This window comes from Lissotriton helveticus, chromosome 7 (assembly GCF_964261635.1).
Source record: "Lissotriton helveticus chromosome 7, aLisHel1.1, whole genome shotgun sequence".
In the NCBI taxonomy this organism is placed as follows: Eukaryota; Metazoa; Chordata; class Amphibia; order Caudata; family Salamandridae; genus Lissotriton; species Lissotriton helveticus.
The window spans coordinates 1,678,968,650-1,678,993,610 of record NC_136068.1 but is presented as its reverse complement, the minus strand read 5'-3'; the positions used below and the strand labels follow the sequence as shown (position 1 = coordinate 1,678,993,610).

The window sequence follows — 24,961 nt, the reverse complement described above, 5'->3', positions numbered from 1 at the left end:
CTCCGGTTTCCCACATCCAACAGGAAGTGCATAAGACCAAAATGGATTTCTATCAGATGGCTCAGTTCCCACATGTCATTGGGTGTATTGATGGAACATATATTGCAATATGTGCCCCCTCTGCTACTGAGTACGTATATCAGAACAGAAAATCACATCATTCCATCAATGTCCAGGTCATTTGTGATGCATCACACGTCCATACCTGATATAGTAGCAAAATTCCTACATCTTCAGGCATAGTGGAATCTATACATGTCTGACTGGGGGAGAATTTGGAGACGAATACCTGCTAGGTAAATGCATGTAACAAACTCTGATGAATACTTTGGATGTATCTGTAGTTGCCTGTGATTGTTGTTTCATCCTTTCCCATGTAGCAGACAGTGCATATGCAGTGCTTTCACCCATACTCACCCCATTAATCAACCCATCTGCCCCAAGTAAGAGGAGATACAATGCTGCCCATAAGCCGACGTGGTGGAGCGGACATTTGGACTGCTGAAGAGCAGGTTTTGCTGCCTCCACAAAAGTGCCAGAACCGCCCCAAGATATGTTGCAAAATCATTGCAAAGGAATGCCCATGGCCTCATCACAGAGCAGCAGGTGGTGAAGGAGCTGCAGATGGGTGACACAGACGCGATGACATCACACGCAACTATTTCTAAGTGAGTAATGACATACAGCTGATACGGATATTTGAATAATGGTGTTTTATTGTCCTTACATCAGGCAATATGTATGCACACCGCCTACAATACTGGCCCCTGTGTGCCTTGAGTTGCATATCATGGCATGTCAACACTGCATGCAGGTTGACAACCCCTTTCAGTGTCTCACATGGGGTAGCTCACCCATCAGCAAATGTCTGCCTCAGCATGGACTTATTTCCTGCACCCACGCCCAGCACTGCTTAGGTCAATGTGCACACTTCCCTCCCTTAATGACTGTTCTGCTGCTGGCCCGTGCCTTGCACTCTGCTGTCTGGGCCCAGCGACAGGTGGAGTAATGCTGCTGCGGCTGGTGACCTCCTCACTATCTCCACCATCCCCAGCCCCTGTGGCAGCTAAGTTGGCTGATTGGAGCAGTTCATCAGCATTGGTGATCTGCACCAACCCCCTAGCAACATCTTGGCTGCAGAGGGCCATTTCCACTTGCATCGCAACTGTGCTTCGGCTCAAGACAGCTGTAGCATTGCATCGGCGGTTGACTGCCTTAGTGTATCCATCCATGCGCTGTTTTTCATGGCACCTTGTGCCACGTTCACTCTGCATGTTGCAGCATAACTGCTGTACTGCCACAGTCATGTCCTTCATACACTCTGCATTGGCCCTATGACCCTCTGCAACAGTGGTGTTTAGTTCATTAATGCCCTCCTTGATGTCGCTCATGTTCTTGTTCAGGGACACCAGCTGCTGTTGCATTAATTTCATTGTTTTCATTTGCTGTCGCTGCACCTTGACCATGGTGCCCTCAAGACCCGCAAAGACACTGGATTCCTCACCCTGCTGGTGTGGATACGCTGCATGGGTGACTGTAGGTTTGGAGACTGTGCTGGCTCTTTGGGTATGGTATGTGGATCTTCTGATGTCTCCTCCACTCCCCCCTCCATCTCCTGTAGTGTTTCCACAGTGTACCTCAAAGGTCTTGCTGTTGGAGTAGGTGTGGCATCTGTGGCTGTCTGTGACTCTTCCTCCCCTGCATGTCGTTGCCCAGGTGCCTCATATGTCTCCCTGTCTTCTGCATGTGGCACAGGTTCGCCTGAGGATACAAGATGTCCATTTACTGAATTTCCTTGAAGCATTTGTATTACATTAAATTCACATGATTTGCTATTCACACCAACAGTTCTCTGCTTGGTTATTGACTGGTGTGAGGCCCCTGCAATTGTGTTCACCTGTGTCACTGCTCTGCTATATGAGTTTTGGGACTACATTTCCCATGATGCATTGCTGGTTATTATCAAAATGTGGAATGGAGTAGAATTCTAACTTGCTCATGTGTATTTGGGGATTGGGGATGGTCCTCCACCTGTCTTTTTGGCTTGCTTCAGCCTGTCTGCTACCCTCTCTTTCTCCTTGGAGCGCAAGTCATACCTGCGCGTCTTCAGGTCGTCGATGGAGTGCTGTGTGACCCCAATGGCATTGATCTTGACTTGCATCTCCAGCCAGATTCCTCGTCTGTGATTCAGGTACATGCAGTGATTTCTTGCCAAATAGGAGCTCATGGGTCTTCACTACTTCCTCAATGAAGACCTCCAACTCCTTTTCACTAAACTTGTGCTTCCTTTTCCTTTCTGCAGTCTCCTTTACCTTCTCCTGTGTGTCCATTCTGTCAGTTGGGGTCTGCCTGAGCACTCCTGTGCAGCTCCTGAGTGTGTGCTCCTGCTCTCTTCCTCTCCCCCTCTCGGACCTTCATGGCGACTTGTTGTTGCAGTACTTTGGACTGCCGATACTGGTATTTTCGTGCAAATAGGATTACTCAAGAACCCTGAGATATGCCCCCATGAGTAAAAAAGCGGACATACGCAAGAAATAGTTGGCGTTTGTTGACATAGCGGGTCGCTTTGCCACCGTGGAGTTCAAGTTTGTTTCCCCCTTCTTTTGTCGCCCAGCCCTGTGGAGGCCTGATATTTTGGAAGGCCGAAACCCGACCGCGTCGACACTTTTCTATTGGAGGAGTCCTGTTATTTTCAATTGATTTGTGAAAGATACTTCACTGGACACATGTGAAGATTGGGGTTCCACGAGGTTTTGGTTTGGAACCGTTGTGTCTGACTACCTCCCAGTGTACCACCTAGATTTAATAGGAGGACACGTTTGTAGTACTGTTCCATAGGGTGAAAGATAGGAAGTACTTAACAAAGATATATATATAAATTATACCCTTCCCTTTCTTTGTCATATATATTTTTTTCTGTTATATGTTTTTGCTGTATAAAGTGTATACGTTGTTTCACTGTGTATATTTGTTGTATTTAGGTATGTACATAGGTAGGCTAATTTGTTGTGTATAATGCATACATTTGTTTTGAGAGGATTTAGCACTTGTGTTTTGTGATATATATAAAAGAAATGAGAAAAGTATATTTTGAACAGATTACAATAAATAAAAATGTGTAATATTATCCTCCTGTGGGTGTGATGATATTAGAAAATATTTGAATAATTCCACAGTGGACGTTTGTCACAAGACCAATAGGAGAATTTATTGTTATCTATTGTGAAAATTTGTCTATATCTGTTCCTCCTTTTGCCAACTTTCCCTTCCTATATATCTACCACAGCCTCAGGCACTCAAAAACAGCATGGTGTGGTCACTTCCTCTATGTGATGTCTTCAGAATGCACCTGGATAGCAGATTCGGTAGTTTGCAATTTTTTTCAAATAGCAATTTAGCAAATACTGAATCGGTATTTGCGATTCGGTATTCAGGATAGCGAGTTTGAGGGAATCGCTAATTATTTGCGATTTTTTTCTACATTGAGGTTTGCGATTTCTAAATAGCGATATGGTAAAAATCGGTATTTAGGAATCGCTATTGTGGTCTTTCATACATCTGACCCAAGGTGATATACACTTTCAGCATCTAGTAGGATTACTGCAATGGGGGTTGTTTTGTGTGATATGACTGCAAGAATGGGGGGGGAAGTTTGTTGCACTTTTTCCTCTACGAATCATGCCATTCTGTTCTACATGGATTAAAGTTTCTCACAATACAGAAAACCATATTTCACAAAGGGGGCAGGGAGACACCACTGCCAGGCTGTCAGTGGTGGTCTTCCCACTATTTGAGTCAAGTTTACAAGCCACCACATTTTGATGGTGGGTGGCTGTGTGGTGATCAGACAGACCTACCGCCATCGATCAGACAGGCTAAGGCACCCTATCAGTTCATCGGAAGGTTTTATAGTCCCTACAATGCTGGCGGTGTCTACTAGGCTTCAGACCACTAAAGGCCCCTTTCATGTGTTTTAAACTCCCAACACTGTGGTTGAGCCGACCCAACTTATAGGCAACGGGGTGACCCGATGATGAAGCATGACACCACTAGGGTGTGTGAGGGTAACTAAACAAAAAGGAATTACTTCCTTGCTCACCTATTGGTGAAGTGATACGCCGATCCTCACACTTCATACTTCATTTTCCCCTTGTTTAAGGGCTAATTTCTAAGACCATTTAGTGGTCTGTTGGAAAATTTTTGTGGTCTGACAATTTGACAAGGGAGGTTATACTCCGACGTAGGATCTCTCACCCCTTGAGGCACTGGGAAAAGCCTTTTCCACAGCATCCTTGTGTACACACGGTGCTTACTAGGCACCGCCTTAGGGATTACAATGTCCTTTACCTCCAGCCTTTCTATGGTGGATAACCTGCCGTGGAAAAGCTGGTGGAAAGGGATGATGGGGACCCAGTGGTGGGCTCCGTAGTAGGCTTCCCTTCCCCTGGCCCAGAAACTTGGGACTTGGGGAGCATGTACAGTGCCCCCCCTACAAATCTATGCTCCATGTGGCAGGCACAGCATGGTGCCTGCCACATAGTGCAGGTACATATATGGGGTCTCTGTTTTGTATTGCGACGGGTGCTGCCACTTGAATACAAAACATGGTCAATGCGACCGCCACAGTGGTGGTCGCATTATATTTATAAATGTGGCATAAGTTGTGTCAGTGATACATTTATAAAATAAGATACTTACTAATAATATGATCTTCTTAGAAAGGGCATGGGTTTCTGACCAACTTTGCAACATCAACTCAGTATTGATTTGTTTAAGTTGGTACAGAGACCGAAACACAGAATAGTGACTTTACTATACAGGATATCTGTGACACCACAACCAAGTTCTTAATCATGGACCATTATAATGAAGTTGTTCCCTCATTTCACTTCTTCAGAAACTAGAGATCCTATGACATTTGAGCATGGATAGTGGACTAAGACCTAAATATAGATTAATATAGATTTTTCTCCACAATTGCCGAGTTGCAATAATCAGATTTATCTTGTAAAGCTGTATCCTTAAACACACTAATATTATCATGAGGGAACATTGCAGTCATGAACAAGACAAAATATGATAATACAATTTTGGCTTGGGCTGGGCAACAGCCTTACCTAAGGTGTTGTCAGAGAAACCAATATGAAATTGAGACAATGGTATGATAATAAACATTTTTAAAGCTAAAGAATGAATGTTTTTGAAGATAGTTAAGCCTAGGTTATCTTGCCTGTACTCATTATCTATATAGGAAAAACAGTGGTTACTGTGGAGTGATATACTATGAGGTTATGATACATAAGCACAATCGTAATATAGAGGGTTAGATAATGGCAGAGCACGAAGGAACCACTAACACACCGATTCAAGTGTGGTATATTTTATGGATTTTTTAAACAATAAAGGTATACATCATTATACATCAAAACAACATTTGTGCATAGTGTCCCAAGTGACAAAGGGAACCAAGTGACAAAGGGAACCTAAACCTAAGTGACAAGGTGCATAACTGATTGGCCTGACTTCAATTTTGTTTGGGCAATGTTCTTCTTCACTGCAATAGCAAATCTAGTACAGCTGGACCTGTCGGCGAAAGGTATCATGCCTCATGGAGCCCTCGTTGGCGAAAGCCTGCAGCTTCATTCTGCTAGAAATGTTTGATTTCCAGAAAAGTGACACATTCCCACTGTGACTCTATCCAGTGGCTCACTGACAGTGATGTCTCATCCTTTGACACCGACTCCTGCCTTACCGGGCTGAATTCTACCTTGTCCTGAACTTTCCTTCTGGATCTTTTCTAAGTCCAGAAGAAAGCTGAGACCATGGACCAACCAACATTAAGCCTGACTGATGTATGTCAAGCTACAAAAGGGTTAAGCACAGGTTAACCCTGAACAGAATTGTGGTTGTTGCCTGAGTGAAGCTTCCACCAATACACCCATTTATTGCAATGATGATAATCTTCAGAGCAGGATGTTCCGTAAAGAGAACTCATGCAACTCACGTATTACATGCAAATAGCTCTCATCCTAAATATTAGATCAGAGATATCCTATATGGGGAAATAGTGAAAGCCAGGATGAGTTTTAGTGGTCTCTACTGCAAACTGGTTTACCAATCTAAGTGAAGGATTGTGAAAGTTGTTGTTAGAAATGGGATTTCGGGTTGGCTAAGGCTTGCGCTAAAGCCAGGCAGAAACCACCACTCTAGTTAGGGCAAGGGAGTTACACGCTGAAGATAACCCCTGCTCACCCCCTTGGTAGCTTGGCACGAGCAGTCAGGCTTATCTCAGAGGCACTGTGTAAAAGGTTTGCGCAACACACACACAGCAGCAACACACTAGGCACACCACACAAGAAACTCCGCAAAAGGTTATGTACAAAAGCAGCCTTTGTATTCTCATAAAATCATTAGAAACATAATCACACATTTACGCTGTGCCAACTGGCACTAGTAATATTCACAGGAGACTATATACAGAAACAGGCCAATCAGGCCACGGTCAGAACCATCAGAACAGGTAAGTAAGTATAAACCACAACCAGTAATTACTGGTACCATAATGACCTCAGCATTATTACATTAGATGTAAACCCATGCTAGGCCCAAACCTCATCAGCATAAACACATTACGCAATGGGCCTCACCAGCATAAACACATTTTGCACCAACCCATAAGCAGAAACACATTACGCAGTGGGCCTCACCAGCATAAACACATTATGCACCAACCCCATAAGCATAAACACATCACACAAACAGGTACTACCCCAAAATATCATAGCATGACATTAGGCATTAGCACATTAGGCCCAAACCTCATTAGCATAAACACCTTACGCATTAGGTATCACCAGCATAAATTGCATTACGCAATAGGCCTCGCTATCCCAGCTAAAGTGCACACAGCACTTTACCACGAGACCCCAGGCCAACTGCCCTTTTCTCTGGGCTCAAATGCCCTGTGTCCAGAATGTCAGGGCTGCTGCCTATGCAGCATCCAGAAAGTTCGCTCAGGTACTGGCCTAAACATTGCAGCTGCCCACCAATGCTGGGCAGCTACGAAACAGAAATTGGGCCTGGGGACTCACTGCGCCCTCTTGATTAGATCTGCGCAATGTTGCAGCTGCCATCTATCATGCAGGGTATCTGGGAAAAGAACTGGGGCGGAGGAGTGTATCTCACTCCTAACTCATAAGACATGCCCCTAAACAAAAAATGGCCTAAACGTTGCAGCTGGCACTACGTGATGCATAGCTGGGAATCCCACATGAAGGCCTAGCACTCACTGTGCCCTTTGAACAAATGGGTAAAAACTTAGCAGCTGCCCACGCTGGTGCGGTGCAGCTGAGAACAGTAGAACTGGGCCCTGGCATGACTTTGCCCTTGGGCCCCACTGGGGCTCTCTCCAAAAATGCCCCTCTCGTTGCAGCTGCCCTCTCATAAGCGTGACAGCTGAAACTATGGGCAAACTGGTAGGGACACGGGCCCTTGGAAACCAATCATGCCCCACTTTGGAGCAGCCCACTGCCAAATGGGGCAGCCAGGTCTCTGGGCCTCTGTCGGCACCACTGTGGGTCAGGAGAATAGCTCTGGGGGCAGGCACCGATCGCATGCCTGGCACACCCCCCTCTCGTCCGAGTTTACTCACCGGACTCTCTCTTCGCCCGGGCACACTGCAGCTGCCGCGGGGCTCCCCATTAACCGGGCCCCCTCCTGTGACCTGGGACTTCTCAATGGAGCACGTGGAGGCTTCTGAGACCGTCCTGACGCTCTCAGAAGCGGTCGCTCCCTGCTCCAGCGGTATCGTTGTTGATCTCGCTGCTCTGCCTGTGATACTTGTTTATTTATAACCTACTGCTTGTCATTGCGCTGCATTAATAGAAGGCCAAGCGTGTGTATAATAATTATTAATTAGCGCTTTGCCGATTTAAGCACTATCCTGGTCCTACACGCGCATGCCCAGCTGTTGTCTGTGCTAGCTGCTACTAAGCATTGCGCTTGTGTGTTAAAGCATTGTCGAGTGTTTATCATTCATCTCCCGTGTTTAGAAATCGCCATTCACTCGGTGTGCCCCTTGCTTTTGCCAATTTCACTTGGATACCATTTTTTTTGTTGTTTGTGCCTCGGAGCCCGTCCTCTCCGACCGATCCCGCCTCCCTGCTGACCCTCCCTCCCATGAAGTACATAACCTAGCCCCCACCCCCAGAAGCGCCGTGACCGTCCTGACGCTCTCAGAAGCGGTCGCTCCCTGCTCCCTGCTCCAGCGGTATCGTTGTTGATCTCGCTGCTCTGCCTGTGATACTTGTTTATTTATAACCTACTGCTTGTCATTGCGCTGCATTAATAGAAGGCCAAACGTGTGTATAATAATTATTAATTAGCGCTTTGCCGATTTAAGCACTATCCTGGTCGTACACGCGCATGCCCAGCTGTTGTCTGTGCTAGCTGCTACTAAGCATTGCGCTTGTGTGTTAAAGCATTGTCGAGTGTTTATCATTCATCTCCCGTGTTTAGAAATCGCCATTCACTCGGTGTGCCCCTTGATTTTGCCAATTTCACTTGGATACCATTTTGTTTGTCGTTTGTGCCTCGGAGCCCATCCTCTCCGACCGATCCCGCCTCCCTGCTGACCCTCCCTCGCCCCTCCCCTTCCACTATCCATTTATGACAGATGCTTTTGCGCGCAGCGTTCACGCGCAGCGGTCGCGCCCCATGCGCGCCGAAGGTGCGCCAAAGGTAAGCCCCTCTACGCCTGTCCGCGCCTGGACCGCGCCCAGTGCCAGACCCCCTGGTCCCCGCCGCACCCAACTCACTAGAGTCACATATGATACCGCAACTCTCCTCGCCCTCAACCCCGGACGCACACCACAATGCTGCGAAGCCACCCCAGGACGTACCCACGGCCCATTCGCCTGCCTCTCCTGCAAGTTCAACTGCTTCAGGACCCTCACCAAATCAACTTCCCCCACACACATCTCCGACTCTAACCGCCTGAAGTGCATCCTGCTCAACACCCGCTCGGTCCACAGACACGCAACGGAACTCTGGGACCTACTCGACTCTGCGTCACCAGACATCGCCTTCCTTACAGAAACATGGATGAACACATCATCAGCACCCGACATCGCCATAGCCATACCGGACGCTTACAAGATTATCCGAAAAGACCGCACCAATCAAACAGGAGGAGGCATTGCCATCATCCATAGGAACACCATCAAAATCACGACCAGCTCCGACGTTAATCTTGCAACCGCCGAACATCTCCACTTTCAGATTCACACCGACCCTAGGACTACACTCAGAGGCACCCTCATTTACAGGCCTCCAGGCACCCGCACTCAATTCAGTGATGATATCACTGACTTCATCAGCCCACATGCACTCGCCTCCGAGAACTACATTCTATTAGGAGACCTCAACTACCACCTTGAAAACAAACACGACAGCAACACCACCACCCTTCTGGACAACCTGGCCAACCTCGGACTCAAACAACTTGTTGACACCCCCACCCACTTAGCCGGACACACGCTCGACCCTATCTTCACCTCCAGCAAACACATCTCCTTCGACCGCACCACAGCTCTCCACTGGACGGACCACAGCTGTGTGCACTTCAGCTACAAAACCACCCTGACCCACAATCGCCCACATCCTATTCCTCGGAGAAACTGGAACAAAATCACCTCCGACCAACTCCTCACTTCACTCAACCAAAACCCCCCCACCCTCCCATTGGACCCAAACCAAGCCGCCACCAATCTCCAGCAATGGATCACCCACAGTGCTGACAAATTAGCACCCCTGAAAAAGCACCAGATTAAATCAGCCAGCAAAAAGGCTCCCTGGTTCAATGATGACCTAAAAAAATCCAAGAAGCTATGCCGCACCCTGGAGAAAACATGGAGAAAAAACCCAACCACCGACAACATGGCCACCCTTAAAGCAGCCACCCGCAAACACCACCAACTGATTCGATCCGCCAAGAAATCAGCATTCAAGGATCGTCTCGACAACAACACTCGCAACAGCAAGGAACTTTTCAACATCGTCAAAGAATTCACCAACCCCATCGCAGCATCTAACGACATCACTCCTTCCCAGGACGTCTGCGATGCGCTATCCTCCTTCTTCCACAACAAAATTGACGACATCCACAACAGCTTCGAGAATACTCCCAGCGATCAACCCTCCCCACCCCCCTCTGATCCTACTCCGCCAACTAACATCCTTAGCACCTGGAACCCAATCACCACTGAAGACACCATCCGCCTAATGAACTCAATCCACTCTGGATCGCCAACCGACCCCTGCCCCCACCACATCTTCAACAAAGCCGACTCCATCATTGCACCCTTATCTCCGTGATGTCATCAACTGCTCATTCAACTCTGCCACCTTCCCAGAAAGCTGGAAACATGCCGAGCTCAGCGCCCTTTTGAAGAAACCCACAGCAGACCCCTCCGAACTTAAAAACTACCGACCCATATCCCTCCTCCCATTCCCGGCCAAAGTCACTGAGAAAGCCGTCAACAGCCAGCTCGCCGCCTTCCTTGAATCCAACATCTCCCTCGACCCCTCTCAATCCGGATTTCGAGCCAAACACAGCACCGAAACCGCCCTCATTGAAGCAACAGACGACATCCGAACACTTCTGGATAACGGAGAAACAGTGGCCCTCATTCTACTCGACCTCTCCGCCGCTTTCGACACAGTCTGCCACAGCACCCTCATACAACACCTCAGCAACATCGGCATACAAGGCAAAGCCTTGGACTGGATCATCTCGTTCCTAGCTGGGAGAACTCAGAGAGTCCGACTTCCCCCATTCAACTCAGAGGCCACTGAAGTCATCTGCGTAGTTCCACAAGGATCATCACTCAGTCCCACCCTCTTCAACGTTTACATGAGCCCACTCGCATCCATCGTGCGCCAACACAACCTCCACATCATCTCTTACGCCGACGACACCCAATTAATCCTTTCCCTCACCAAAAACCCCAACACCGCCAAAACCAATCTGCACGAAGGCATGAAAGAAGTAGCCGAATGGATGAAACACAGCCACCTAAAACTCAACTCAGACAAAACAGAGGTGCTCATCCTAGGATCTTCCCCCTCGGCCTGGGACGACTCTTGGTGGCCTTCCGCTCTGGGCACAGCACCCACGCCAACAGACCATGCAGGTAACCTTGGCTTCATCCTAGACTCCTCTCTCTCGATTTCCAGACAAGTCAACGCAGTCTCATCCTCCTGCTTCAACGTACTTCGCATTCTCAAAAAGATCTTCCGCTGGATCCCCCTCGAGACAAGAAAGACGGTCACCCGCGCACTGGTCACAAGTCGACTGGATTATGGTAACACACTATACGCCGGAACCACAGCAAAATTACAGAAAAAACTCCAACGCATCCAAAACGCATCAGCGAGACTCATATTGGACATCCCTCGCCAAGATCACATCACCGGACACCTAAAAGACCTCCACTGGCTTCCCGTCAACAAAAGAATTACATTCCGTCTTCTTACCCACGCACACAAGGCACTCTACAATCTAGGACTCGAATGCCTCAATACTCGACTGTCCTTCTACAAACCCACCCGCCAACTAAGATCGTCCAATCAAGCCCTCGCCGCAGTCCCGCGCATCCGAAAATCCACCATGGGAGGAAGATCCTTCTCCTTCCTGGCGGCCAAGACCTGGAACTCACTCCCCACTCGCCTCCGCCTTACTCATAATCACATCTCCTTCAGAAAAGAACTTAAAACCTGGCTATTCGACAAATAATGATCCCCTTCCCAAGCGCCTTGAGACCCTCTGGGTGAGTAGTGCGCTATATAAATGCCCGAACTTGAACTTGAACTTGGAGGCAGGGTAGGGTCCCATCCTCTTCGGCACATCCCGTGTGGGGTAGGCTCCCGCCCGGGTCTCCGAATGCCACTCACGCTCCCGGCCTCTTCTGTCCGCAGGCCCCGCCCACAACCAGGCGGGACATGGATTGTAGCAGAGATCTCTTCCTTCTGGCGGCAATGAGGGGTAGGCTCCCTCTTGAAGCAAAGAAAATGGCAGGCATAAGGTGGGGTGGACACCCACCGTTTTCAATACATATAAAGCGTGGTAGGCTCCTGCTCGTAGGTGCAATTCTGGGTGGGCACCCGCTTCTCTCCCCTCCAGCAGAGGGAATTCCCACATCGGGATTCCCTCAGGAAGATTTCAGCTCCGCGCCGTGGAGCCCTCATGCTCCTTTGCTGGGGGAATAATTAAAATAAAGCGCACGCAATACGCTAGAAGCAAAGGCCTGCAGAAAAAAGCATCAGTCTTTAGGTTAAGGGGCAATGCAGGGCCCAGGGAGGCAAGCCCTCCTGGCAGCCCCTCCCCCCCCCCGGGCCCCAGCAGCAGCATGCCCCAGCAAGAACAGCACAAATACAAAACCCCCTTAGGGGGTCTCAGCCCCTACTTTTATACACCCTTTCGCCTTTGTGTCACACCACAGGGTGTGGTGATACCAGTCAGAACTGGTTTAGGGGGGATTTGGAGCACTCCGTTTTCGAAGCTCCTCTTCCCCTTTGTCCGGTGGGGGCTCAGTGATCAGACACACCACAGGGGGCGGAGCCAGCATTGTACAGCCTGGGAACAGTCCTTTTCAGAGTCAGGGGATTTCTCCTCCCACTACTCTCAGCCAAGGTGACCCATTCAGCATAGCTGACTCACCCTGCCCCTCCTGGAGCCACCCACATCACTCAGCTCCTGTCAATAACAAGCCAGAAATGCTATTCACATCAGGCAGGCAAACACATAGTACACAGAAATGCCAACTTGTAAAAGTGTCATTTCTCCACCAGTCATCATAAATCTGCGCACACCATTGCGCAGCATTTATCCTCATGAGTTCAAACATACTAAACTCGACCCTGCACTCCTCCATACCATGAATTACCATGGAGACACTTATTCCTCATGCATTTCAATGGGAGGGCAGGCCAATCTCACCACACAGAGAGCGCACGCACTTTACACTGAGTCACAGTGCTAAAGTGCCCAGAGGCCTAAAACCGCCACCACCATGTCAGAGCTTAAGGCAAAAAGTTCAGGGGTGATCCTGCCAAAAAGGGCCAAGTCCAACAGTTGTAGCATCTGAAATGTGCTTTTGATAAGAAGAAATGTTTTTGATTCAATTGTGGTCCTGAATTTATGGTTGACACAAATATGACAAAGCTCTAAGTATGATATGTATGTGTTAATTTCTGTTTGTGATAAAAATGTATGTAGGTAACACCATAAGAGTGATTAATGAAAGGATGGCAGAACATTGCAGGGACATCAGTAAAGAGACACTAGTTATCCCATGGCAATTCACATGCTCAATAGAGGGCAAATTCACAGGATTACATTTTCATGGTATAGAGCAAATACCTAATGAACACAAAAACTGCAATAGAGAGCTTAGATTACATATCAAAGACCTCTGTTTTATGATTTTTCGAACTGTTGAGTCAGAACTTAGTATAGACCATGTGTTTCAGTATTTTCTTAGAGAAAACTGGTAAATTAATTTGAACTGTACTAGTGATCTGCTTTTTTGTAATGAAGTCTATAATGCACCCTAGGATTGTGACTTTAGACTGCTTGACCTCATTCATTACAATTTCAACCATTTTCTCGATAATGCCAGTTGGAATCCAATTTTGTATGGCATGCTTTTCATTTTCGACAACTACAAGTTACCTTTTTACCCCTATTTGAGATGGCATATTTGGGGTTTTCCCATGAAATTCACTGATTTGGACTATCACAAAATGCCCCAACTTTTTAAGTGACTCACTTGTCTTTTATCCACCACGCGTGTTTTAGTGATTTCCTTTTCTAAAAGTTTTTTTCTCCTGTGAGCAGACTGCAGGAAGGGTGTTTCTGCTCTGTTCTAAACTGCTACAATTATGTTTTCATGGATACATGACTAATTTTCTTTACATTTACCGGACTGCCACATTTTTAGTCTAATGTTTTTATGTTGCCTTTTCCTCCATTTTTTATGCCTACTTTTTCAGCCTGCTCATTGTACACATATGTTTTCAGCAAGATAATTATCCCTACAGACAATTTTACGTAGCAAGATTTTTCCGTTCACAACTAACCAAATTGGGCCTCCTCTTCTTTGATGTGTTGTAACGATACACAGTCACATCTCCTTCTACTAATATGGCATCAGTTCTTCAAACAGCCAATATGTCGCTTATTTGTATTTCTTGCCCTGAACTGTGCCTACAGGCCAGCAGTGTGCGTAGTGGACTCTTGAAGGTCAAATGTACTATTTGGTCCTAGAATATTTGGAAATAACTACAGTGGCTGGTATTGAGTTCCAGAGATTGGATTAAATTTGAAACTGTATGTGATAGGGTTATTGTAAAATCATAATGCAGAGGCAGTCCAGTAATGTAAAAAGTTGAATTCAGAATTCCTGGTACTTAAATAAATCATAGGATAGCTGCACCTTTCTTCTTTAACAGTGACTGTATGAATATATGATTCATTTGACCAGGTCAAGCTTACAGATTCACTTAAAATATTTTCATATTGTGATATTACATAATTTTGTTTTCTTTACCTTTCTTGTAGTTTTTCAAGGAAAGCTTTTGCTGTTTCCGGATCCCTCATTGAGAAGTTCTGGAACATGAAAAGTGATTCGAAGAACCCCAGGAATGCTGTAATGGACATGGAGCACTTCAGCAAGATATTTGTAACTCTGTGAAAAAATAATGCAATATGATTAAGAATGTCACTCTTTTAAAACTGGCTGGATCACCCCTGCGCCAATGCAAGAATTAAGTAAACACGAGCTACCACACATTTTGGGATATTACTCTTGACAATACAGAGGCACGAGGCCTGCAAACATTATAAGATATTCATGTAACAATAGCAATCCTTATGCCCTTGGGATCAAGGATGAATAGCAATTATTAAAAAAACAAAGGGCTAGGTTCATTATGTTTTCACACAACACAGCAAGACACCTTGCTGCACTGTGCTGTGTGAAAGGGCAGAACTGCAAGATATCTATAACGATATGCACATTTCTGCTCTCTGCATGCACTGGCGTCCTTTTGGTTGCCTAGCACAAATGCATGCATGCATCACAGTGCAAGGGTGCCTGTATTGCAGTCGTAATTGTTTTTGTGCACAAAGGGACACCTGATACATAAAAACAATCTTTGAGGATTTTTCCTCCTTCTATGTGTGCCCCAAAATGCAGCTCATGCAGAAAGAGGAAAAAACAAACAGAAATAAAGATATTTCACCTCGTTATGCCTCCCCGGGAAGGCACAGCATTTTGGTGCATTCCCAGGTGTACCACTCATGTTAAATCTGTGAATGCACCAATATTCATAGGTGGATGTGAGAGAACTCTCTTGCTTAACTCAAAGAATGCCTCACTGGGACGAAGTAGTGCAAGTTGTGGCCTTGCACCGACTTGGGTCACTCCAGATTTACTAAGCACCTCAGTGCCATGCAAATCTGGCCTTTCTTGGTTTGGTAAATCTCATCTAGTTTTTGTGTTGGCCTTGCGGTAATGTGCTTGGCACAGCGGGGTTGCAATACTTGGATAAATATGCCTTGTAGTGCTCACTGGTATCATTTGTAACCAAATTACAATAATTAGTAAAATCACGATATGTAATTAATGGCAGGACTCAGAATGCAACATAAGATAGGCACTCTTAATATTATATAAGGATACTGTAGAAAGTTCCAAGAATGATGACAAGACTCCAGTATAAACAGGACTTGTTTATTGACCGTCCACTCTCCTCACTGGAGAGTGCACCAACATTCCATTGTCAGCTTCCGGACAGGGGATACCAACTGGGGCCAAAAGAGAGGGGTGGATGGAAGGTACCATTCTGGGTTAAAGTTACAACACATCTCCCTTCCATATAAGGAGACCGTGATCAAAAGAACAGGACCCACGGTTGTGGGTTTTAAGCATATACACAATGAATATAATGGAGGCTATAAGAACCAGTACATTACACATGTGCACGTACAATGTTATCAAAGCTCCACCATTGACCATTTTCAAATTAAACCACATTCTATAGCACTTTAGCAATTTTACAAGGTGAAAAGTATTTATTTTGGGTGGCCCCCACTTTATTGTTCCTCCTGGCTTGTACCATGTCACCAACCTCCCACATGCAATCCTTCCCACCATGTTTATTGTCATACCACTGCTTGTAATTGTCTTGGTGTTGTTTGATTTTTTCTACAGCCACCTCCTGATCCACTTCCCTAGCCTCACCCCCACTTAACCAGCTGGCATTCAACTTTGTACAAGGTTCTCTGCCACGCAACGCTACAAAAGGTGAAATGCCCGTGACCTTATTGGGTGATGTGTGGTATGCCCACAGACACTTCCTCAGCGATCCTTCTATGTCATGCCCATTTGAGGCAGCTAACTGGATATGCTCCTTGAGGATCCTGTTAGCACGCTCGACTAAGCCATTGGCTTTAGGGCAATACAAAGCAGTAGTCTCATGCCTTATATCCATTTCCTTGAGAAAATCACGCATTTCTTCTGAGGTGAACTGCACCCCATTGTCAGTCACCAATGTCGCAGGTATACCCTCATCAACGAACACTCCATTCAAGAACTCAATCACCAACTTGGTGGTGACACTGTGAACAAACTTCTGCTTAATCCAATGTGTTGTATAATCAATAAGGACCAGCATGAATCTCTTCCTTTCTCCTAATTCCTGCATAGGTCCGATGATGTCCATGGCCAGCTTGCTCCATGGTTTGGTAGGCATCTTTACTGGGGATAATGGTGCTTTACGCACTGCCTTGGATTTGTCGCTTCTGGCACATGCTCCACACTCCTTTACAACTTGTTCAGTCATGGCATCCATCCTGGGAAACCAGAAACTAGATCTCACTCTGGCTTTAGTTGTGCTTCGCCCCAGATGGCCTTCATGTGCCAAGTCGATAACCTTCTTCCCTCTCATTGCGATAGATTTTTCCTCCAATGACACTTAATTAGTTTCTGACTTCCCAATAATCCTCAATGCTTGCATCAAGTTCACTCTTCTTATTCGGCCAACCTTTTTCCATATATACTCTTAGGGAACATAACTCTTTTTCGTTCTTCATATTATCCACCCATTCCTTTTCTGTGATAGCAGGTATCTCCATCATTAATATGGGACTGTCAAGAGCTTCTGCTGTGACCTCCACATCAGGTAATGGTGACCTCGACAGGAAATCCGCAATTTTGTTTTCCTTGCCCGGTACATATTCCACATTGAAGTTGTAATGTTCCAGTCCCAGGAACCATCTGCTGATGCGAGGTGTGCAATTTTCTAGCCCTTTGACAGTGAATATGAAGGTGAGGGGTTTATGGTCAGTTCAGGTGGTGAACCTTAAACCCCACAGGAAAAACTTGAAATGTCTTACTGCCCAGACACAGGCCAGGGCTTCCCTTTTGATTACAGAATAGTTCTGCTCAGGGTTTGTTAGACTCTTGGATGCAAATGCGATGATCTTCTCATCCTTCCCATCCTTCTGTATCAAGGTTGCACCCAGGCCCTTATTGGAAGCATCAGTAGCCAGAATAGTTCTTTTGGATGCGTCAAAGGTACCTAATGCCGGTGAGTTTATTAAATCATCCTTTAGTGAGTTCACCACCGCATCATGCTCTTCCTTCCATATGAAATCCTTGTTCCTCTTCAAGAGCTCTCTCATGGGTTCACACTTGGCAGCAAAATTGTCAACATACTTGGACATATACTTCATTAGCCCAAGAAAAGACTTGAGTTCCTCTTTATTCTTGGGGCTGGGAGTCTCTTTCACCGCCTGGATCAAACTGCTCTTTGGCCTGAACACATCTTCTGTTACCTTATGGCCCAAGTACTCTACTTCTTTTACTTTTATTTTGCATTTTTCCTTTTTTACAGTAAGTCCCGCATCCTTGAGTCTTCTGAAGACTTGCCTTACTCCACTGTCATGTTCCTCCTCCGTCTGTCCATAGACCAGTATGTCGTCTTGGAAACACATCGTGCGTTCAACACCTTCCAAGATCTTCTGCATTGCTTTCTGGAATATGGCGGCAGCGGACGCCAGCCCAAAAGGCATCCTTTTAAACATGTATGCCCCAAATGGGGTGATGAACGCTGTGAGTGGTCTCGACTCTGGATGGAGCTCAACTTGGTGATATGCCATGGATATATCTATCACACTAAAGTATTTTGCCGGACCCATGGTGCTCAGCATTTCATTTATTATAGGCAAGGGGTGTCTTTCCACCCATATATTGTCATTTAGACTGCGCAGGTCCACACAGAGGCGAATTCCTTCTCCACTTGATTTGGCCGTGATCACAATTGGTGCCAACCACTCTGAGCAGTTTATTGGTTGGATTATGTCTAACTCGCATAACTTGCGCAACTCCTCTTCCAGGGGAATTTTTAACTTATGTGGCACGGGGCGTAATTTGTGTACAACTGGTCTAGCATTGTGCTTTAACTTGATCCTATGTTGGAACATGTGTAGACATCCTAGCTTCTCTTTAAACAGCTGCTTGAACTCTTCGCAAATGTTTTCACTCTTCTGGGACCTGTCTGTGAGCAGGACTTGTGGAGAGAGTACTCAAAGGGGAAACGGCAAACCTCTGCCCCCTGCGCAGTTCCGTCGCCAGTGTAGAAAGTTCCAAGAATGATGACAAGACTCCAGTATAAACAGGACTTGTTTATTGACCGTCCACTCTCCTCACTGGAGAGTGCACCAACATTCCATTGTCAGCTTCAGGACAGGGCATACCAACTGGGGCCAAAAGTGAGGGGTGGATGGAAGGTACCATTCTGGGTTAAAGTTACAACACATACATTTTATCCTAGAAACTTTATCAAAAAACAAAGTTCATTTATCATAAAATACATGTGTGAAATGTGTTCCCAATGTATACAAATGAAAAAAAACACATTCATGAAGCAGTACAGAGAGAAAATGACAGTGGCGTGAATATCTGTGTGTTTAAAAAAAAATTGTTTAATAATTTAAATGAAGTTAGTTTGGTATTTAGTTGTTGATTATGTTTCGAGCTTCACCAAGATACAGGGGTCTCATCAGCACATTATTGATATTGACATCTGTGGTGGCCAGACTCCTAGATTAAAATATAGGCTGGTTCTAATGTAAAGATGCAGCACCACAGCAGAAGATTCCTCCAGTGGTAATCAAGAAAGAATGAATGTACTTACTCTAGGGTGTGAGTTACAGAGCCTGAGCCCAACGAGAGGTTAATCTCCAATATGCCAAACTCCTTGTTCAGTATAATTTAGCTGGAAGGGGACCGACTCTGATATGTGAGCCCAAAAGACATCAACACTAGTAAACAAGTTGATCAAGGAATAATCCCTATAGCAATCTTGTGAAGTGTAGTAGCGCTGACCATCACTGTCTACCGAAATCTATCCAGCAGACAGTGATTTAAAAACATTACAAGGTCACTGAATACTGAGGAAACTTGTAAGTTTATTTTACTTTCCAATATTACCGCATATAACAAATTGTCATGGGCTCACAGCTCTCTTCAGTGATTGTGGAGCTAAATAATTGGTGTATGTCAGACCTGAAAGATTGAAGTTGGTCTTCCCAAAACCTTTTGCCGGCCTCCCTCCAATTTCTGAACTCGTTTTTGTTGGTTTTAGGACTCGGCATACTTTACCAATCCTAACCAGTGTAAAATTGCTTATGGTCTTTACACTAAACATGGTGACAGTGGCATAACCCCAACTGACATATGAAACTTACTTATAAGTCCCTAGTAATGTGCGGCCTATAAATTAAATGATATTAGAGGGCTTGCAGCACTAATTGTGCCACCCACTTATTTCGTCCTCTAAACATGGCTCAGTCCTGAAACTTTAGAGTCTGTTTGTGCCCTTTTACGCTGCCACTTTAACCTGGCAAGGTAAACCTCTCACTAAGCTGAACCCTACCCTTTTTTACACATATAATTACACCTATGGTAGTGATGAAGCAAAGCTTCGCATATTTGCGACCTTGCTGTATTCAAGAACCTCGTTTATGTGTAACAAGGTAATAAATGTACGTTTTACTAACATTTATATTAAGTTTGAGTAAAAGTTTATGAAGCTTGCTTATGTGTATTTCTAATGCATTTAATCCGTGTACTTAAAATATGGCCGCCGCTTGTAATTTAGTTACTGCGCATGCGTCAGCCACACTCACGTGTCCTGACGCGTCTGCAGAGTTGGAGGGAAAATTATGCGCATGCGTAATACATAGCTGTGCCCATCATGTGGTACTGCTCGTGCCACTGCTCTTGTGCCTGTTTCCATGTAGCTAACATTTAGACTGCATAAGTATATGTTATAATGATAAGTTGAAAGTACAACCCTGTGAATGTGATTTCATAACGTTATTTCTGTGTATTAATTTGTTCTCGCTTACTTTTCATGTACCGCGGGGAATGGGGGTCCAAACTGATTGGGACCCATATTGACGGTCTCTTCTGCGCATGACCAGAGAATACTGAAAGGTGGCAACTTTGGACAGTGGAACTCAGCCAGCTGGCAGCCACAGTCAAGATGCGCCTGGGAAAGCCACCTCTGCGCTACGAGAACGGCGAATGTTGCTCCTCATGTGTTACAATGTTAATTGTCACTCGTATTTCTGCACAATTTCTCATGAGAACCCTAATCTCTCTAGGCGGTACCCAAGTATGCTAATATAGGCTCGAATTAGCGTGTTCTGATTGGTGTGTTACCCAAATCCTACTTTAGGACCAATCCAAATTGAGGGATTCTGACACTTTGCAACATTGGGGGGTGGTACACCGTCCCAAAAGAGTATATCTACCCTGGGTTTACCTAGGGAATTGTCCGACTTGTCTGGTTTAGCTGACCTCTCACTGACCCATCGTACTCAATAGGTGACTGAAGATACAGAGAGCAGCGGAGCACTCTGTCCTAAATTGACCATAGACTAAGGTTCTATTGAACCTTAAAGTGCTGGCGAAGCACTTTGCTGGGAGTTCGCTGACCCAATCGGGGTCTTGATCGATAGCTGCAGAGAGGGTGGAGCGCAGGCGTTGCTTCCAAACTGCGGGTGCGGTCCTGTCCTGAGCGGTCCTGTCCTGAGGGTTTGCTGTCCCGTCCTGAGGTCCTGTCCTGATTTCTAATCTGAGGGTATCCTGTCCTGTCCGGGGTGTCCATTCTGCACCTGCTGTCCTTTGAGGGGTATCCTTCCTTGAGGGTTTCCTGTCCTTAACTGACCCGTGGCCAGGGTTTGGTTTCCACACCAGTCTAGGTAAATACTGCTCTAAGTTCTTTAAAACTTGCACCTTTCTATATTTCTACCTTTTGCTACAATAAAGTGACATCTTTGCATATGTTGATTTTTCCATGCCTTTTGCCGCAGACTATTGAACGTAAAGTAATTTGCATATTTTTCATGATATGTTCCCATGTCACCCTACCTTTTAGAAATTATATTTTGCATTGCAGTTTGTCATTTCCTGATATGGTCTAGAACCTCCTTACCTAGGCTGTTTAAAGGTCCCTTTACTTTAAGTTTAGCGTGTTACTCTTTATAGGCCCTCCTATAGTTACCCATGCATAGTCTGTCCATGCTTAAACATTTCTGAGAATTTAGTATTTTCCCATTTGCATCCCATATTGCATCTTGAATGGTTACCCTGTCGTTATTTCTCTATAGCTATATAATTTACATTATCTTGGTTATTGATTGCCTCATACTCGTGTATCTCATGCTTGATGATAACGAACTTTAGATAAACATTTTAAAACTTCCAGTTGTCCGTGGTCATTTAAACAATATTGAATGTCATTTGAAATTGCATTTGCTGCCTTTCCTTTTACAGCTAGGCCCCTGATCCATTGAAGTCATAGGTACCCGTGTCGGTGGATGGTAAGTCGGGTACACTGAGTCATAACAAGTAGGGAACACACACAATTGATAGCAGCCCGTGAAGTCGCCTGGTCAATGAATAGTGTGAATTGAAAGTATATGGGCCCTGAAGCCGGAAACAGCGGAATCATTGGCTGGGTGACCTCGCGCGCTCTATCAGTTTTCTGGTAGATCAGAGGATGGTTTGGGACTAGCTAAAGGTTAGGTAGAACTAGTTAGACTAGTTGAGTCGGAAGCTGCTAGTACATTAATGCTGCTATAAGAGCGGCTGTTCCGAGGGGACTGATCACTCTCTCTTGTGAATACGCTGCTGAAATCAATGAACTGTTTTTTCATTATTATTCTTGTTCTTATATTGTTATATGTATTAATCCATGCGTTCGTCAACCGTTTAGTTTCTTGTTGTCCGAACTCCCCGGGGAATTGAAAGGGCAAGTGGTGAATAGAATCCATTGTCCTGAGGTCACAGGCTTAAAGGAAAGTTAGGTGCAGGTTAGGATAACCGGGAAGCACTAACTAGGGTTTTTTTCTGAATACATGTGTGAATAAATGTCAGTAACGAGGTTCATTGGCAAAATTCCCATAGTGGCGTAACCTAGTAAGGGTCACATAGGAAAATTAGCAGGTTCCTCGGAGCCTGGGTGAAAGCAAAGGGGTCCGCTGAGAAACCTTAGACTCGGAACATATCCCGGAAAGAAGTGGATGAGTTTAGGGGAATAACAGGTTCACTGATGCTAGAGTGAAGGGTAGGCGGAAGAGATCTGCCCGCAGCGCGTGAAAAGTAAATGGAAGTAGTTTACTTGCAGCGAAACAAAGCTATACTGTCTAGACACTTGAGCACTGTGGCGAATGTGTATTTGTTGTAAAATAACCAAGCACTGAGCACTTTAAAGGAAAGAAAGTTTCCGTTACCTTGTGAAGGGAGGGAGTCAGTCGCGAAGCGTCTCTGACGTCACCCCGTGCCGCGCTGGGATTGGTAGAAACAGCGGGCGGGTAGCGGGGCTGGAATTGTAAAGGAGGGGTGAAGCGCCGAGGAGTGAGAACTGTCTCACGAAGGGGCCACGCACCCATTGGTCGAAATTATTTGAACGCGTGCACCTCATTGGTCGCACAGAATTGCAAGGCGCGTTCTGATTGGAGGTAGCTTTGTAAACAAAGTTAAGCGTAGAAATCGTATGTGGCACTCGTATTGTCCAGAGACTAGACCCGATCCGAGAAACCAAGGGTTCGAAAGGGATCAGTGGAAAGCCAATAGATACGATATTATGTACGGAGGAAAGAGAAAGATGTCCCTTGTAAGTAGGGTAAAGAATTATTTCAAAACGGACAAACCGATTAAATCTAGGGAAGGCGTTGTTGTCCCGCCACCGAATACTCCTGCCTCATTCATGATGTTTGACCGAGGGTACAACACCTGTGTGTGGTTGGAGAATTGGGTGAAGTACACAAAAGATGACGGAGTATTGGCTTTTCCGTTAGACGGTACTTTTAATGGTAGAATTTTATTCAATTTGAGAACCCGCATGAATGAATTGCATCCCAGACCGAGACTAACGCAGTATGAGGCATTAGAGGAATGGGAAATTGAGGCTTTTGAAAGAGAGAAACCCCGAATGGACAAAGGTCTGACCAAATGGTACCCCAGGCTGAAACAAGAGACCAGGGATAAGAGGATGAAACAGTGGAGGCAGAGCATGATTGTTGAGGGTCTGTTTCCTATGATGCCAGCATGTACCCCGTCGGGGGGAGAAAAAAGGACAGAAAAGTGTAAGCATTGGGGAGCTCTTGGAGAGTCAGACGATGAATTGTTAGATGACATCTTTACGAGAAGTCCGCCCCCTTATAATGAGGGAGCCCGACCTTCCAGTACAGGAGAAATTGTCCAACGTCCCTCTATTAAGGAGGAGGACAGATCCCTATGTAGGGGGGGAGGGGGCCAGGTATTGCCCTATTTTGAGAAGCCCGAGCTCCCGGAGGTACGCAATATATATCTTAGAATGCCCGAAAGCTCAGAGGAAAAATATTCCCGTGAAAGAACATTTTACCCCAGACCCCTTTATGAGAACGAAGAAAAGCCAGTAGGTTCAGGAGTACCTTTTTTGCAGCCTCCATATGGGGAAGAGCGTAGGTCAGTTGGCACGGGAACTTTGTTCCCGAAACCAAATTATGGTGGGGGACCAAGTGAGACGCATCCTACTGCCCCGAGTTTTACGCCTCAACTGACCCCACAGATGATACCTGACCGAACATTAGGAAGAGTGTTAGATGAAAGGGAGCAAGAGGCCATAGCTAAACAGAGGTCAGAAATAATTCAGAAAATTTCCCAGTTAAATACCAGTCCTGAAGCTTTGACTATTCCGGTAACAATCGGACCAGTGGTTCCGTTGTACGGGAATAATCAAGGAGGTCTGAACCCTCCAGTTATGAACCCGATAATGGCCCCGCCGAGGCAAGAGCCCTTACTAATAGACGATCAGTCCAGTGAGTGTGAGTCTGATGTTGTGTTCTTGGATCTGCCAAACAAACAGACCGGAAAGGGAGTGCAGAAGAGGCATAATCCTTTTGATACGAAAGAAATTAAATTAGAATCAGCGACAGGTACCAGGAGTGTCTCGTTGGTAACGCCAGAAGAAATTGAAAATTGGAGTCGTGAATTAGAAAAACAGGCTCCGCAAACGAAATCTTTAGACCTCTACAAACTGAGAGTAGAAATAGAGGAATTAATGGCAGGAAATGTGGGGTTAGACAGATTGAATACCTATTCTGAAGAAGAGATAGAATTGTATAAAGTGTGAAAGAAAGTTGGCATCTGGTTCCATTTATTTGTGATGATAGTAAATATCATCAAAGAGGGGATTGATGAAGCAAAGCTTCGCATATTTGCAACCTTGCTGTATTCAAGAACCTCGTTTATGTGTAACAAGGTAATAAATGTACGTCTTACTAACATTTATATTAAGTTTGAGTAAAAGTTTATGAAGCTTGCTTATGTGTATTTCTAATGCA

At 45.6% G+C, this 24,961-nt stretch overlaps 1 protein-coding gene across 3 annotated transcripts in view; it reads right to left on the bottom strand.

The window, feature by feature from the left end:
• LOC144767615 (putative methyltransferase DDB_G0268948) overlaps positions 1–24,961 on the bottom strand; it is a 460,480-nt gene that overhangs the window by 6,361 nt on the left and 429,158 nt on the right. For all 3 annotated transcript variants that reach the window (XM_078651018.1, XM_078651019.1, XM_078651017.1), the window contains one exon: positions 14,610–14,747. In XM_078651018.1, the coding sequence (XP_078507144.1) occupies positions 14,610–14,747 (138 nt within the window). The remainder of the gene's footprint in view (positions 1–14,609; positions 14,748–24,961) is intronic.